Source organism: Oncorhynchus kisutch, linkage group LG27 (genome assembly GCF_002021735.2).
Source record: "Oncorhynchus kisutch isolate 150728-3 linkage group LG27, Okis_V2, whole genome shotgun sequence".
NCBI classification, from domain to species: Eukaryota; Metazoa; Chordata; class Actinopteri; order Salmoniformes; family Salmonidae; genus Oncorhynchus; species Oncorhynchus kisutch.
The window spans coordinates 8,648,055-8,661,893 of record NC_034200.2 but is presented as its reverse complement, the minus strand read 5'-3'; the positions used below and the strand labels follow the sequence as shown (position 1 = coordinate 8,661,893).

Genomic DNA, 13,839 nt, shown 5'->3' with positions numbered 1-13,839 from the left:
AGTAATCTGTGAGCTGCTCTGACAGTTGGTGCTTAAAGCTAGTGAGGGAGATAAGTGTTTCCAGTTTCAGAGATTTTTGTAGTTCGTTCCAGTCATTGGCAGCAGAGAACTGGAAGGAGAGGCGGCCAAAGAAAGAATTGGTTTTGGGGGTGACTAGAGAGATATACCTGCTGGAGCGTGTGCTACAGGTGGGAGATGCTATGGTGACCAGCGAGCTGAGATAAGGGGGGACTTTACCTAGCAGGGTCTTGTAGATGACATGGAGCCAGTGGGTTTGGCGACGAGTATGAAGCGAGGGCCAGCCAACGAGAGCGTACAGGTCGCAATGGTGGGTAGTATATGGGGCTTTGGTGATAAAACGGATTGCACTGTGATAGACTGCATCCAATTTGTTGAGTAGGGTATTGGAGGCTATTTTGTAAATGACATCGCCAAAGTCGAGGATTGGTAGGATGGTCAGTTTTACAAGGGTATGTTTGGCAGCATGAGTGAAGGATGCTTTGTTGCGAAATAGGAAGCCAATTCTAGATTTAACTTTGGATTGGAGATGTTTGATATGGGTCTGGAAGGAGAGTTTACAGTCTAACCAGACACCTAAGTATTTGTAGTTGTCCACGTATTCTAAGTCAGAGCCGTCCAGAGTAGTGATGTTGGACAGGCGGGTAGGTGCAGGTAGCGATCGGTTGAAGAGCATGCATTTAGTTTTACTTGTATTTAAGAGCAATTGGAGGCCACGGAAGGAGAGTTGTATGGCATTGAAGCTTGCCTGGAGGGTTGTTAACACAGTGTCCAAAGAAGGGCCGGAAGTATACAGAATGGTGTCGTCTGCGTAGAGGTGGATCAGGGACTCACCAGCAGCAAGAGCGACCTCATTGATGTATACAGAGAAGAGAGTCGGTCCAAGAATTGAACCCTGTGGCACCCCCATAGAGACTGCCAGAGGTCCGGACAGCAGACCCTCCGATTTGACACACTGAACTCTATCAGAGAAGTAGTTGGTGAACCAGGCGAGGCAACCATTTGAGAAACCAAGGCTGTCGAGTCTGCCGATGAGGATATGGTGATTGACAGAGTCGAAAGCCTTGGCCAGATCAATGAATACGGCTGCACAGTAATGTTTCTTATCGATGGCGGTTAAGATATCGTTTAGGACCTTGAACGTGGCTGAGGTGCACCCATGATCAGCTCTGAAACCGGATTGCATAGCAGAGAAGGTATGGTGAGATTCGAAATGGTCGGTAATCTGTTTGTTGACTTGGCTTTCGAAGACCTTAGAAAGGCACGGTAGGATAGATATAGGTCTGTAGCAGTTTGGGTCAAGAGTGTCCCCCCCTTTGAAGAGGGGGATGACCGCAGCTGCTTTCCAATCTTTGGGAATCTCAGACGACACGAAAGAGAGGTTGAACAGGCTAGTAATAGGGGTGGCAACAATTTCGGCAGATAATTTTAGAAAGAAAGGGTCCAGATTGTCTAGCCCGGCTGATTTGTAGGGGTCCAGATTTTGCAGCTCTTTCAGAACATCAGCTGAATGGATTTGGGAGAAGGAGAAATGGGGAAGGCTTGGGCGAGTTGCTGTTGGGGGTGCAGTGCTGTTGTCCGGGGTAGGAGTAGCCAGGTGGAAAGCATGGCCAGCCGTAGAAAAATGCTTATTGAAATTCTCAATTATGGTGGATTTATCAGTGGTGACAGTGTTTCCTATCTTCAGTGCAGTGGGCAGCTGGGAGGAGGTGTTCTTATTCTCCATGGACTTTACAGTGTCCCAGAACTTTTTTGAGTTAGTGTTGCAGGAAGCAAATTTCTGCTTGAAAAAGCTAGCCTTGGCTTTTCTAACTGCCTGTGTATAATGATTTCTAGCTTCCCTGAACAGCTGCATATCACGGGGGCTGTTCGATGCTAATGCAGAACGCCATAGGATGTTTTTGTGTTGGTTAAGGGCAGTCAGGTCTGGGAAGAACCAAGGGCTATATCTGTTCCTGGTTCTAAATTTCTTAAATGGGGCATGTTTATTTAAGATGGTTAGGAAGGCATTTTAAAAAAATATCCAGGCATCCTCTACTGACGGGATGAGATCAATATCCTTCCAGGATACCCCGGCCAGGTCGATTAGAAAGGCCTGCTCGCAGAAGTGTTTCAGGGAGCGTTTTACAATGATGAGTGGAGGTCGTTTGACCGCTGACCCATTACGGATGCAGGCAATGAGGCAGTGATCGCTGAGATCTTGGTTGAAGACAGCAGAGGTGTATTTAGAGGGGAAGTTGGTTAGGATGATATCTATGAGGGTGCCCGTGTTTAAGGTTTTGGGGAGGTACCTGGTAGGTTCATTGATTATTTGTGTGAGATTGAGGGCATCAAGTTTAGATTGTAGGATGGCTGGGGTGTTAAGCATGTTCCAGTTTAGGTCGCCTAGCAGCACGAACTCTGAAGATAGATGGGGGGCAATCAGTTCACATATGGTGTCCAGAGCACAGCTGGGGGCAGAGGGTGGTCTATAGCAGGCGGCAACGGTGAGAGACTTGTTTTTAGAGAGGTGGATTTTTAAAAGTAGAAGTTCAAATTGTTTGGGTACAGACCTGGATAGTAGGACAGAACTCTGCAGGCTATCTTTGCAGTAGATTGCAACACCGCCCCCTTTGGCAGTTCTATCTTGTCTGAAAATGTTGTAGTTTGGAATTAAAATGTCTGAGTTTTTGGTGGTCTTCCTAAGCCAGGATTCAGACACAGCTAGAACATCCGGGTTGGCAGAGTGTGCTAAAGCAGTGAATAGAACAAACTTAGGGAGGAGGCTTCTAATGTTAACATGCATGAAACCAAGGCTATTACGGTTACAGAAGTCGTCAAAAGAGAGCGCCTGGGGAATAGGAGTGGAGCTAGGCACTGCAGGGCCTGGATTCACCTCTACATCGCCAGAGGAACATAGGAGGAGTAGAATAAGGGTACGGCTAAAAGCTATGAGAATTGGTCGTCTAGAACGTCTGGAACATAGAGTAAAAGGAGGTTTCTGGGGGCGATAAAATAGCATCAAGGTATAATGTACAGACAAATGTATGGTAGGATGTGAATACAGTGGAGGTAAACCTAGGTATTGAGTGATGAAGAGAGAGATATTGTCTCTAGAAACATCGTTGAAACCAGGAGATGTCATTGCATGTGTGGGTGGTGGAACTAATAGGTTGGATAAGGTATAGTGAGCAGGACTAGAGGCTCTACAGTGAAATAAGCCAATAAACACTAACCAGAACAGAAATGGACAAGACATATTGACATTAAGGAGAGGCATGCTTAGTCGAGTGATCAAAAGGGTCCGGTGAGTGGAGAGGTTGGTTGGTGATTTAGACAGCTAGCCAGGGCATCGGTAGCAAGCTAGCATAGGATGGAGGTCTGTTGTTAGCCACCTCCTGCGCTCCGTCAGTAGATTAGTGGGGTTCCGTGTGGTAGAGGGGATCAATCCAAATCACACAACAACAAAAATAAAAACAATAGATATAGTTATAGAGGCCCAAGAAGAAAACATAATAATAATAATAAAAAAAAAAAAAAAAAAAAAAAAAAAAAAAAATGTCCGATTGTCTATTCAGATAGCAGCCGGTAAGACAGCTAACGGTTAGCAGGCCGCAGATGGGCGTTCAGGTAACGTCGCGACGGAGGAGCCAGCCGAATAACTCCTTCGGGTAGATAACGTCGGCAGTCCAGTTGTGAAGGCCCGGTGGGGTTCCGCGAAGGCAGCAAACCGGGTCCGGATAGGCGACTGCAGCCCAGGTGCGATTGATGGAACTCAGGAGTGATTGACGGAGCTTGCTAGCTCCGGAACAATTGATGTTTGCTCCGGAATCGACGAAGGCCGATAGTCACACGGATAGCAGCTAGCTAGCTGTGAGATCCGGGCATGAATGTCCAGAGAGCAGTCGAAATCCAGGGACATGGAGAGAAAAATTGGTCCGGTATGCTCCGCTCCGAGCCGCGCTGCGCCGTACAGAACTGGCGATAGACTTTCGAGCCAAAGGATAGCCGATGACCACAAACCGTGGTTAGCTGAACACCAACGACTTGCCAGTAAAGGAGCCAACTAGCTTCTGAACTAGCTTCTGGATTAGCTTCTGGCTAGTTTCAGGCCAGCCTCCTGGAGTTTCTGGCTAGCTTCTTGGAGGATTACAGATCTGAGGTAAATAATACTTTTTTATAAATATACATTGGTGAGGCGGGTTGCAGGAGAGTGTTTTGAAGATGAGTTGATGGAAAATAAAAATAAAATGTATGTGAAAAAGTTGTAAATATATATATATACAGGACACGACAAGACGAGGACAAAAGACGTCTGAACTGCTATGCCACCTTGGATCGCTTCAAGTATACAGAAATATATTTTCTTTTAAACAGCACACTACACTTCCTATGCATCATGCAAATACTCTAAAACCGGTTAATCTCAACATCTCATTTTCTTTATCTGTATTGATCTGATAAAAACAGAATAGGTATAATATTTCATCAAATGAGAGACTTAATTTCAACCCTTAGAGCATGTAAAATGCTTTAATGAAAGAAGTTCTTTATCCAAGTGTTATAAATACATAATACATGCATTATAAATATTACAATTGTAATATTATAAATACACGTTCAATTTGTTGTGCATTATAAAAGCAGAGGAAGAAAGAGGGGGTGGTGAGAGAGGTGTAAAAGACAAAGGGAAAGAGGTAAGAACATAGGAGCAGGGAAGGTAGCATATGATTAATGAATCACAGTGCTACTCTAATATTCTCTCAGTTCATCACATAATACTGTCCCTAGTGGTGTCTCCTAACCAGCCTTGGGCTCCTAGTCGGCCCGATGGTTATCTTAAGAGCGGGTGAGGTGGCAATGACGGGACTGGGGGTTGGCATCCTCTCTCACATCAAAACATACATGCAGACAAGAGAAAGAGAGAGCATGTTAAAACCTTGTGTTTTTTCTTTATTCTAACACTAAGTCATCAATCATCAGGAGGTGAAATGCAAAACTTACCTTGGATCATTAATTCTGGGACTACTGTATCTCTATCTGTATTTCAATGTAAAGCATCTCGTTAATAATACTTCCTGTTGACCCGACCAAGTGAACTCTCACCTCTGATCATGCTGTGCCCTCTATGTAGCCAGTTTAAATGCGGGAGGGGTTCACCGACACAGCTGATATAACCTAGAGGATTTAGGGAGAAGGAGAGAGAGGGATGAAGTGAAGGAGAGAGACATATTGAGAAAATAAGGTAGTTAAAGAGACCATGTTCAACAGGAATCTGCGTGTGTGGCCTCACCTGGTGTCCACACTAAGTGGCTGCAGAGTACTTTATGCTGAAAAACATGCAGACACACGAGGACAAACAATATAGCGTAGTTATATAAATAATGTAGTGTCTTACTATTCTCCATGGTTGTCCTTCTTGCCTATTCTTTGAAGGTGGAAGGAGCCACAGTTATACACCTGAGCCTGCTTACTGCACAACACAATCCATCAATCAGATTGACACATGAGTATGTGGGTTATAGGGTGTCTAATTGTTTAAAAAAAATCTATATGGGTGACTTAAAATAGCCTGTTTTGTTTTGTACAGACATCACACCCTTACCTAAACAGCACCCTCTCCTGAGAAGAGAAACTTCAGTTGACATAGCTTGAAGAATATTCTTATTGCAATGTGGATGGCTCTTACGAGGCTTTGGTTGTGCATAGTGTATGACAACAGCCAGTGAAAGTGCAGGGTGCCAAATTCAAAACAACAGAAATCCCATAATTAAAATTCCTCAAACATACAAGTGCTGTATTTTACACCATTTTAAATATACACTTCTTGTTAATCCTACCACAGTGTCCGATTTCAAAAAGGCTTTACGAAGAAAGCAAACCAAACGATTATGTTAGGTCAGAGCCAAGTCACAGAAAAACACAGCCATTTTTCCAACCAAAGAGAGGAGTCACAAAAAGCAGAAATAGAGATAAATGAATCACTAACCTTCGATGATCTTCATCAGGGGACACTCATAGGACTTCATGTTACACAATACATGTATGTTTTGTTCGATAAAGATCATATTTATATAAAAAAATCTCAGTATACATTGGCGCGTTACGTTCAGTAGTTCTAAAACATCCGGTGATTTTGCAGAGAGCCACATCAATTTACAGAAATACTCATAATAAACATTGATAAAAGATACAACTATTATGCACAGATTTAAAAAAAAAAGTTTTACCTTTATTTTACTAGGCAAGTCAGTTAAGAACAAATTCTTACTTTCAATGACGGCCTAGGAACAGTGGGTTAATTGCCTGTTCAGGGGCAGAACGACAGATTAAAACCAAAAATGTGCCCTCTGAGGCTCCAGGACCAGGACTGGGGATTCAAACCACTGCTCTTCATTTGGACCTCTTCTGTAGACAGGCTTTCACAGCTCTCTGTATCTGAGGACAGAACATCTCACAAGAAACAGACTTCATTATACTCAAATTAGACCACATAATACCTGCTGCCTCGCGTCACATTGACTGACGTCACGAAGCTGTCCTCGCGAGAGCAGTGGAGGAGAGCAATGAGGAGAGCGCGAGAGATGCGGCTTAGTGAGGGGAGCACTTCAACAGCAAGACAAATAGCTATATCACTGAAAAACGGACGGGTTCATTGTAATATGTCCTCGAAACGTTTTTGTATCTACTACTGGGATATTTAGCCTATGTTTTGATGCAGTCTACCTATGTAGCCTACACCGGAGAGGTAACTGTAGCCAAGCGAAACAGTGAAGAACAGGCGGCCGGTTGAGGACAGCCGGGGACTCTCACAGCTACTTTCAGAGATGTCCCTTCTCTGTGTCAGAGGTAAGAAGACATGCACACTATGTTTATACCATTAATGTTACAGTTCATATTTATTTGATGTGGTTGTTATATATTGTAGGCTACCTGCAAGGAGCTATAGCCGATTCGGTGTTTGACCAATACGCAATTACCATGGTAGCCTTTAATGTTGGAGTAGCCTAAACATTGGAAATGGCATAACGTTACATAGCCAGACTTAGTTATCACCTTACTGTTTTACCCGTGGAAAAATGTATTCACACCTGTACATTTGGGTGACAGTTATTTTAAGAACGCGCTCCTTTGCAGAGAAAACTAGCTATAGGCTACTTGAGATGATTTTTTTCAGGTGAAATACGTTTTTCTGATGACAGAGGGGTCCGTGTTTTTTTAAGGGTGTCTGGCAGCTTTCTATGGAAAGATGATTTGGCTATGTATGCTTGAGGTGCAATAAAATTATGCCAAGAGTCACAGCTCAGATTGAAGAAGCCGAATAGTATCCGGAAAGCTTAGGCTATATTGTATTAAGTTATAAGTAGGCTATCACTGATTGTCTTATTCACAACGGACTGATGAGCTGCTGTGTGTAACCTTTTATCTTGGACATTTAAACATGTAACGATCAAAATGTGGACATGATTTACTTTTTGCCGTCCTAGCACCGTTTTAGCTGCATGTGTGTTGCGTGCCATGCCAGTTCATTTGTGGGCGGCGGGTGTAAGCAAGGAAAGGATAGCCCCTGCTGCTGCGTGGAAGCGAGCCTCCCGCGGTCGTGAGGAAATCCTATGGGGGATGTTCGCGCCAGGTCGTGCAGGTCGTGCCACCTGTGGGCTGAAATGTAACGACATTTCCCTGTCGAACCGCGTGACCTCAGATCATCTCATCTAGCGTTGCATGATCTGGTGCACAGCATTCATATGTGCAGAGGTGGGAAAAGTACTCAAATGTCGTACTTGAGTAAAAGGAAAGATGGCTTAATACAACATCACTCAAGTTAAAGTCTCTCAGTAAAATTAGACTTGAGTAAAAGTATTTGGTTTAAATATACTTAAGTATCAAAAGTAAATGTAATTGCTCAAATCTACTTAAGTATCAAAACTAAAAGTATAAATCATATCAAATTCCTTATACAAACCAGACGCCATTTTCTTTAAAAACATTTTACATATTACCAGGGGCACACTCATTCAGACATCATTCAATAAACGAAGCATATGTGCTTAGTGAATCCACCAGATCAGAGGCAGTAGTGATGACCAGAGTTGTTTTGTTGATAAGTGCATGAATTGGACTATTGTCCTGTCCTGCTAAGCATTGAAAATGTTACAAGTACTTTTGTGTGTCAAGGAAAATGTACTGAGTAAAAGGTACAATATTTTCTTAAGGAATGTAGTGAAGTAAAAATAAGTTGTCAAAAATATAAATAGTAAAGTACACATACCCCCAAAAACTACTTCAGTATTACTTTAAAGTATTTTTTACTTAAGTACTTTACACCACTGGATACCTTAATATAAAATTACTGAAGTGAAAGTAACCCAGTAAAATACTACTTGAGTAAAAGTCTAAAAGTATCAAATTTTAAATCTATTTAAGTACAGTGGTGAAAAAAGTACTCAATTGTCATACTAAAAGTGCAAAGTAAAAGTAAATGCTATACATCATCATTCCTTATAATTAGCATATCAGACTACACCATTTCTTTTTTAAATTCATTTTTTTGACAGCCAGGGCACACTCCAGCAACACATTTACAAAGGAAGCATTTATGTTTAGTGAGTCCACCAGAGCAGGCAGTAGGAATGACCCGGGACGTTCTATTGATAAGTGTGTGAATTTGTCCTTTTTCCTGTACTGCTAAGCATTCAAATTGTAACTCAGGAAAAAATGTATGGAGTAAAAAGTACATAATTTTCTCAAGGAATATAGTGAAGTAAAAATAGGCAAAAATATAAATAGTAAAGTACAGATACCCCAAAAACGACTTAAGTAGTACTTTAAAGTATTTTTCCGAAAGTACTTTACACCACTGCATATGTGTACCTTAGGTCTGCAGCACTGCTGGTTTTCATCATTCCCCTCTACTCAGGGATGATTCAAACCTGGCACACTACCTGGTGACTGAGAGGTAAGTCTGGCAAATCAGTGACATAAACCATCAATTAACAACCAGGAAGAAAAAAAGAAACCTGCTGCTTCAGACCCTGAAGAAGTGAATTCCCGAAATCCCTGATGTACATCACTTGCCAGTACAAAGAATTAAGTAAAACCACAAGTCCAAATCCCTATCTCCATCCATGGCTAATTTAGGAAACAGTCCATTTTAACTAGCTCGCTAGCCACCAAACATTGGCAGTAGAATGGCCCGTGCCGAGGAGCTCAGTGACTTTCAACACTTTCAGCATCATAGGATGCCACCTTCCCAACAAGTCAGTGTGTCAAGTTTCTGCCATGCTAGAGCTGCCCCAGTCAACTGTAAGTGCTGTTATTATGAAGTGGAAACATCTAAGAGCAACAGCCGCGAAGTTGTAGGCCACACAAGCACATAGAACGGGACCGCCAAGTGCTGAAGCATGTACCACGTAAAAAATTGTCTGTCCTCGATTGCAACACTCACTACAGAGTTCCAAACTGCATCTGGAAGCAACTTCAGCACAATAACTCATGAAATGGGTTTCCATGGCCGAGCAGATGCACACAAGCTTAAGATCACTATGTGCAATGCTAAGCGTCGGCTGGAGTGGTGTAAAGCTCGCTGCCATTGGACTCTGGAGCAGTGGAAACGTGTTCTCTGGAGTGATAAATCACGCTTCACCATCTGGCAGTCTTGGCATCAGTCATGGCATTTCTTAATGAGCAATCTTCAAAACGTGGCCAAATCAGGAAGTGCAGTCACCCTTTACTTCGTCATTGGGGTCTGGTGGTGGCTGGGCGGCGTATTTCACATCTGACAGTTCAAGTGGTTTATGGTTTATCCCACTGGGATCCTCTCTAAAGTCCTCTGGCAATCCTTTTAACTCCCCAATAAATCAAAGACAGTTATCAAACATAGGCCTGTTCAGATGAGATTGCTGTTGAATCTCTCTGACTCTATGCGTCCGTCTTCCCCACTCAATGTCCGAGTTAATGCGGGAAAAAGTGTTGTTGCACTAAGAGAGTGGCAAACGGCCAGGTGTCGAACCTGTGTCTTCAGATGTTTTAATTATTTATTTATTTAACCTTTATTTAACTGAGCAAGTCAGTTAAGAATAAAATCTAATTTTCAATGACGGCCTAGTTGGACAGTGGGTTAACTGCCTTGTTCAGGGGCAGAACGACAGATTTGTACCGTGTCAGCTCGGGGATTTGAACTTGCAACCCTCTGGTTACTAGTCCATCACTCTAACCACTAGACTACCCTGCCACCCAAGATCCACTAGACTCCAAGACTGTGGTAACCTAATGAGCTAATGGCAGTTATAGTAAGGGTTCTTAAGCCTAAAGCAACATTACTCATCACACAAGCGTAGTTCACTGGACCATCACGGTTACAAGAGCAATATGTAGAATGTCAAGCGTATGTGGTGCATATGAAGTTGAGTTCTAAGTAACGTTTTTTTATGGGATTCAGCCAAATCAATCTGTGTAGCCTTTTCAGTCGTTCTGTTTTACAGTCAATACTTGTTAACTAGGGTCATTTCCATGTAAAAATCCCCATGAGCACCAACATGGAAAGGAGCATATCAAAATGGGTGTCAAAACAAAAGCTACGAGTTTATATTTTGGGGAAATGAAGGCAGGCACATTTTTCAACCATTTTCCATCTTAAAAAATTGACTTAAGTAATGGCTTTGATTTCTGCTTCAATAGATGGAAAAGGAGTCTTAAGAAAACATCAACTAGTCTCAAAAGTTATTATAAATACTACATTTAAACACAGTGTTGAAGTTAAGACCCCTGCCAACTAATATCACCAGTAACACTTATTTCGTTTGAGAAATTATTTGCCTTCTGTAAGTTTAAGAAACATTGTCTTGTGCCTTGTAATTCCATTATCAAAAACCCACATATCTTTAAGATATTTTCTCATTTCTCTCCCTCATGAGGAGGATAATGAAATTTCACACAAGTAAAAGGTAGACCTTCCAATTAGTCTGGTGGTCAAAGCGAGTGTGTGAAAACAGTCTAGACAACCCCTCCCTCCCTCTCTCATCTCACTCCAGCTAATGTTAACTCTCCCTTACTGACACCTACCCATGAGCCCTCTCTATTTCCATTTACTTGAAATCAGCACGGACCGACACCGGACATCCATGGACATTGAAAAGTAGTTGACATTTGGTCAGTCCACCCTTGCCTTGATTTCAACAACAACAGACATCTATTTTTTTGTGGCCTTGATTTGATTTGGCCCAAACATAAACGTCCATGATTGGTGAACGGTGCAAATCTGGACCAATCATAGATGTCTATGTTTCACAAGTTTGGACAGCACAGTAAAGAAAATAAAAATAGAGTAGAGTTCAGTCCAAATACAGTAGAGCACAGTATAATGTACTGTACTCAAGTGATAGTACCCGAGAAGCTGGTGTTTGGAGTATATACAGTACTGGCGAGGGCGTTGTTAGGCCCAAGACAAAGTCGAGGTTACTAACATATTCAACTACAGCTCACTTACAGTCATGTCAAAAAGTGCAGCCAGAATAACAGCAAAGTAGCTGCTGTTTTTTTAAGTCTCAAAGTGAGTGAAGTTTGAAACGCTATACGCCGCACCCCGCTAACTAGCTAGCCATTTCACATAGGTTACACCAGCCTAATCTCGGGAGTTGATAGGCTTGAAGTCATAAACGGCGCTGTGCTTGCGAAGAGCTGCTGGCAACACGCACGAAAGTGCTGTTTGAATGAATGCTTACGAGCCTGCTGCTGCCTACCATCGCTCAGACTGCTCTATCAAATATCAAATCATAGACTTAATTATAACATAATAACACACAGAAATACGAGCCTTTGGTCATTAATATGGTTGAATCCGGAAACTATCATTTCGAAAACAACATGTTTAGTATTTCAGTGAAGTATGGAACCGTTCCGTATTTTATCTAACAGGTGGCATCCCTAAGTCTAAATATTCCTGTTACATTGTACAACCTTCAATGTTATGTCATAATTACGTAAAAGTCTGGCAAATTAGTTCGCAATGAGCCAGGCTGCCCAAACTGTTGCATATAGCCTGACCCTGCGTGCAATGAACGCAAGAGAAGTGACAATTTCACCTGGTTAATATTGCCTGCTAACCTGGATTTCTTTTAGCTAAATATGCAGGTTAAAAAATATAAACTTCTGTGTATTGATTTTAAGAAAGGCATTGGTGTTTATGGTTAGGTACAGTCAGGCAACGACTGTGTTGTATCGATTATATGCAAAGCAGGACACGCTAGATAAACTAGTAATATCATCAACCATGTGTAGTTAACTAGTGATTATGATTGATTGATTGTTTTTTATAAGATAAGTTTAATGCTAGCTAGCAACTTACCTTGGCTTCTACTGCATTCGCGTAACAGGCAGGCTCCTCGTGGAGTGCAATAAGAGGCAGGTGGTTAGAGCGTTGGACTAGTTAACCGTAAGGTTGCAAGATTGAATCCCAGATTCAAGGTAAAAATCTGTAATTCTGCCCCTGAACAAGGCAGTTAACCCACCGTTCCTAGGCCGTCATTGGAAATAAGAATGTGTTCTTAACTGACTTGCCTAGTTAAATAAAGGTGTTAATAGATAATAGGCAAAATCGGCGTCCAAAAACACAGATTTCCGATTGCTATGAAAACTTGAAATCGGCTCTAATTAATCGCCCGTTCCGATTGATCGGTCGACCTCTACTGTGTAGTACAGATCAGGGACCCATAATGCAATTCCGATTGCGTAATTAGTGTAAGTACATAAAAGCTGGTGATAGTACAGACCAGGGATGTCAGGCCAAATTATGCTGTCGTTCTGGGTTCGATTCTGGGTAGAAATAGGCATCGTTTTCTGTCTTACAAAGAGTTGTGTTTTACTTGGTGAATATTAGGAAAACTGATGGGTAAACAAAATGAAACTGTTTGGGAAACCACTGCTATAAACAGTTTTGTTTGAATGCACCCATCCATTGCAACACTTTGTGAAAATTGCCATTGATTGACTTCATTTGATTTTATTAGGATCTATTTTAGTCCTCATTTGGACTAATCTTCCAAGAGTCCTTTAACATGAAAATACAATTTATAATAATTATTATAATCACATTTTCACATATAACACACTGTTACAAACAGACATAATATGTTGACCAGGTAAATACTCTAACAGTCTAAAAAGATGGATTGATTCTTCATCTACCATAGTCCAGCACAACTTTCCTATGTATTATATTTAAATGGTTTTAAAGTATTGTTGTAATTTGTATATTGGAATATTTCTGGTTTGCTCAGATAAATTATTACATTTCTTTATTGCTCTAAATAAAAATGTTATTTTTCTATTTCTCTTTTCTGTCTGGATGACACAGATGGTGGACAATCTATTCCTAGTATTTACTGAATGTCTGTCTATTCACAACAGGATTCAGTTGGTAAGAGAGTTTGGCCGTTTTAAATTGTGTATGACCAACCAAGAGCATTGAACATGACTACAACAGAAGAACCATATCTCCACCTTAAAACAATCCTTGCTGCTTTGTTCTGTGCAATCCGCAGCCTCCTAATTTCACTTGCTAATGCATTTCCCCAGACCACAGAACAGTAGTTTACCTGACTCCCAATTAATGCTTGGGTTATTTGCCTAAGAATCTTTCCCGGTAAATATTTAGCTATCCTTCTGATCATGCATGCCGTTTTAATATATATATTTTTTTATACATTGTGTTATTTGAGACGACCATGGTAAGCAGTTGTCTAGCTGCACTCCTAGTAGTTTGGTTTCTGCCACTTCCTCAATTTGTATCCCCTCATACTTAATTGTATCCCATGCTGTGTTGGCCTTTTCCTGGTGGAACAGACC

The 13,839-nt window shown here is 41.7% G+C and overlaps 1 protein-coding gene across 1 annotated transcript in view; it reads left to right on the top strand.

The window, feature by feature from the left end:
* Positions 1 to 6,521: 6,521 nt before the first annotated feature.
* The window catches only part of LOC109871484 (protein unc-13 homolog A-like), a 138,124-nt gene continuing 130,806 nt past the window's right edge, over positions 6,522 to 13,839 (top strand). The window contains exon 1 of the mRNA XM_031806721.1: positions 6,522 to 6,846. Within this exon, the coding sequence (XP_031662581.1) occupies positions 6,825 to 6,846 (22 nt within the window). The 5' untranslated portion in view covers positions 6,522 to 6,824. The remainder of the gene's footprint in view (positions 6,847 to 13,839) is intronic.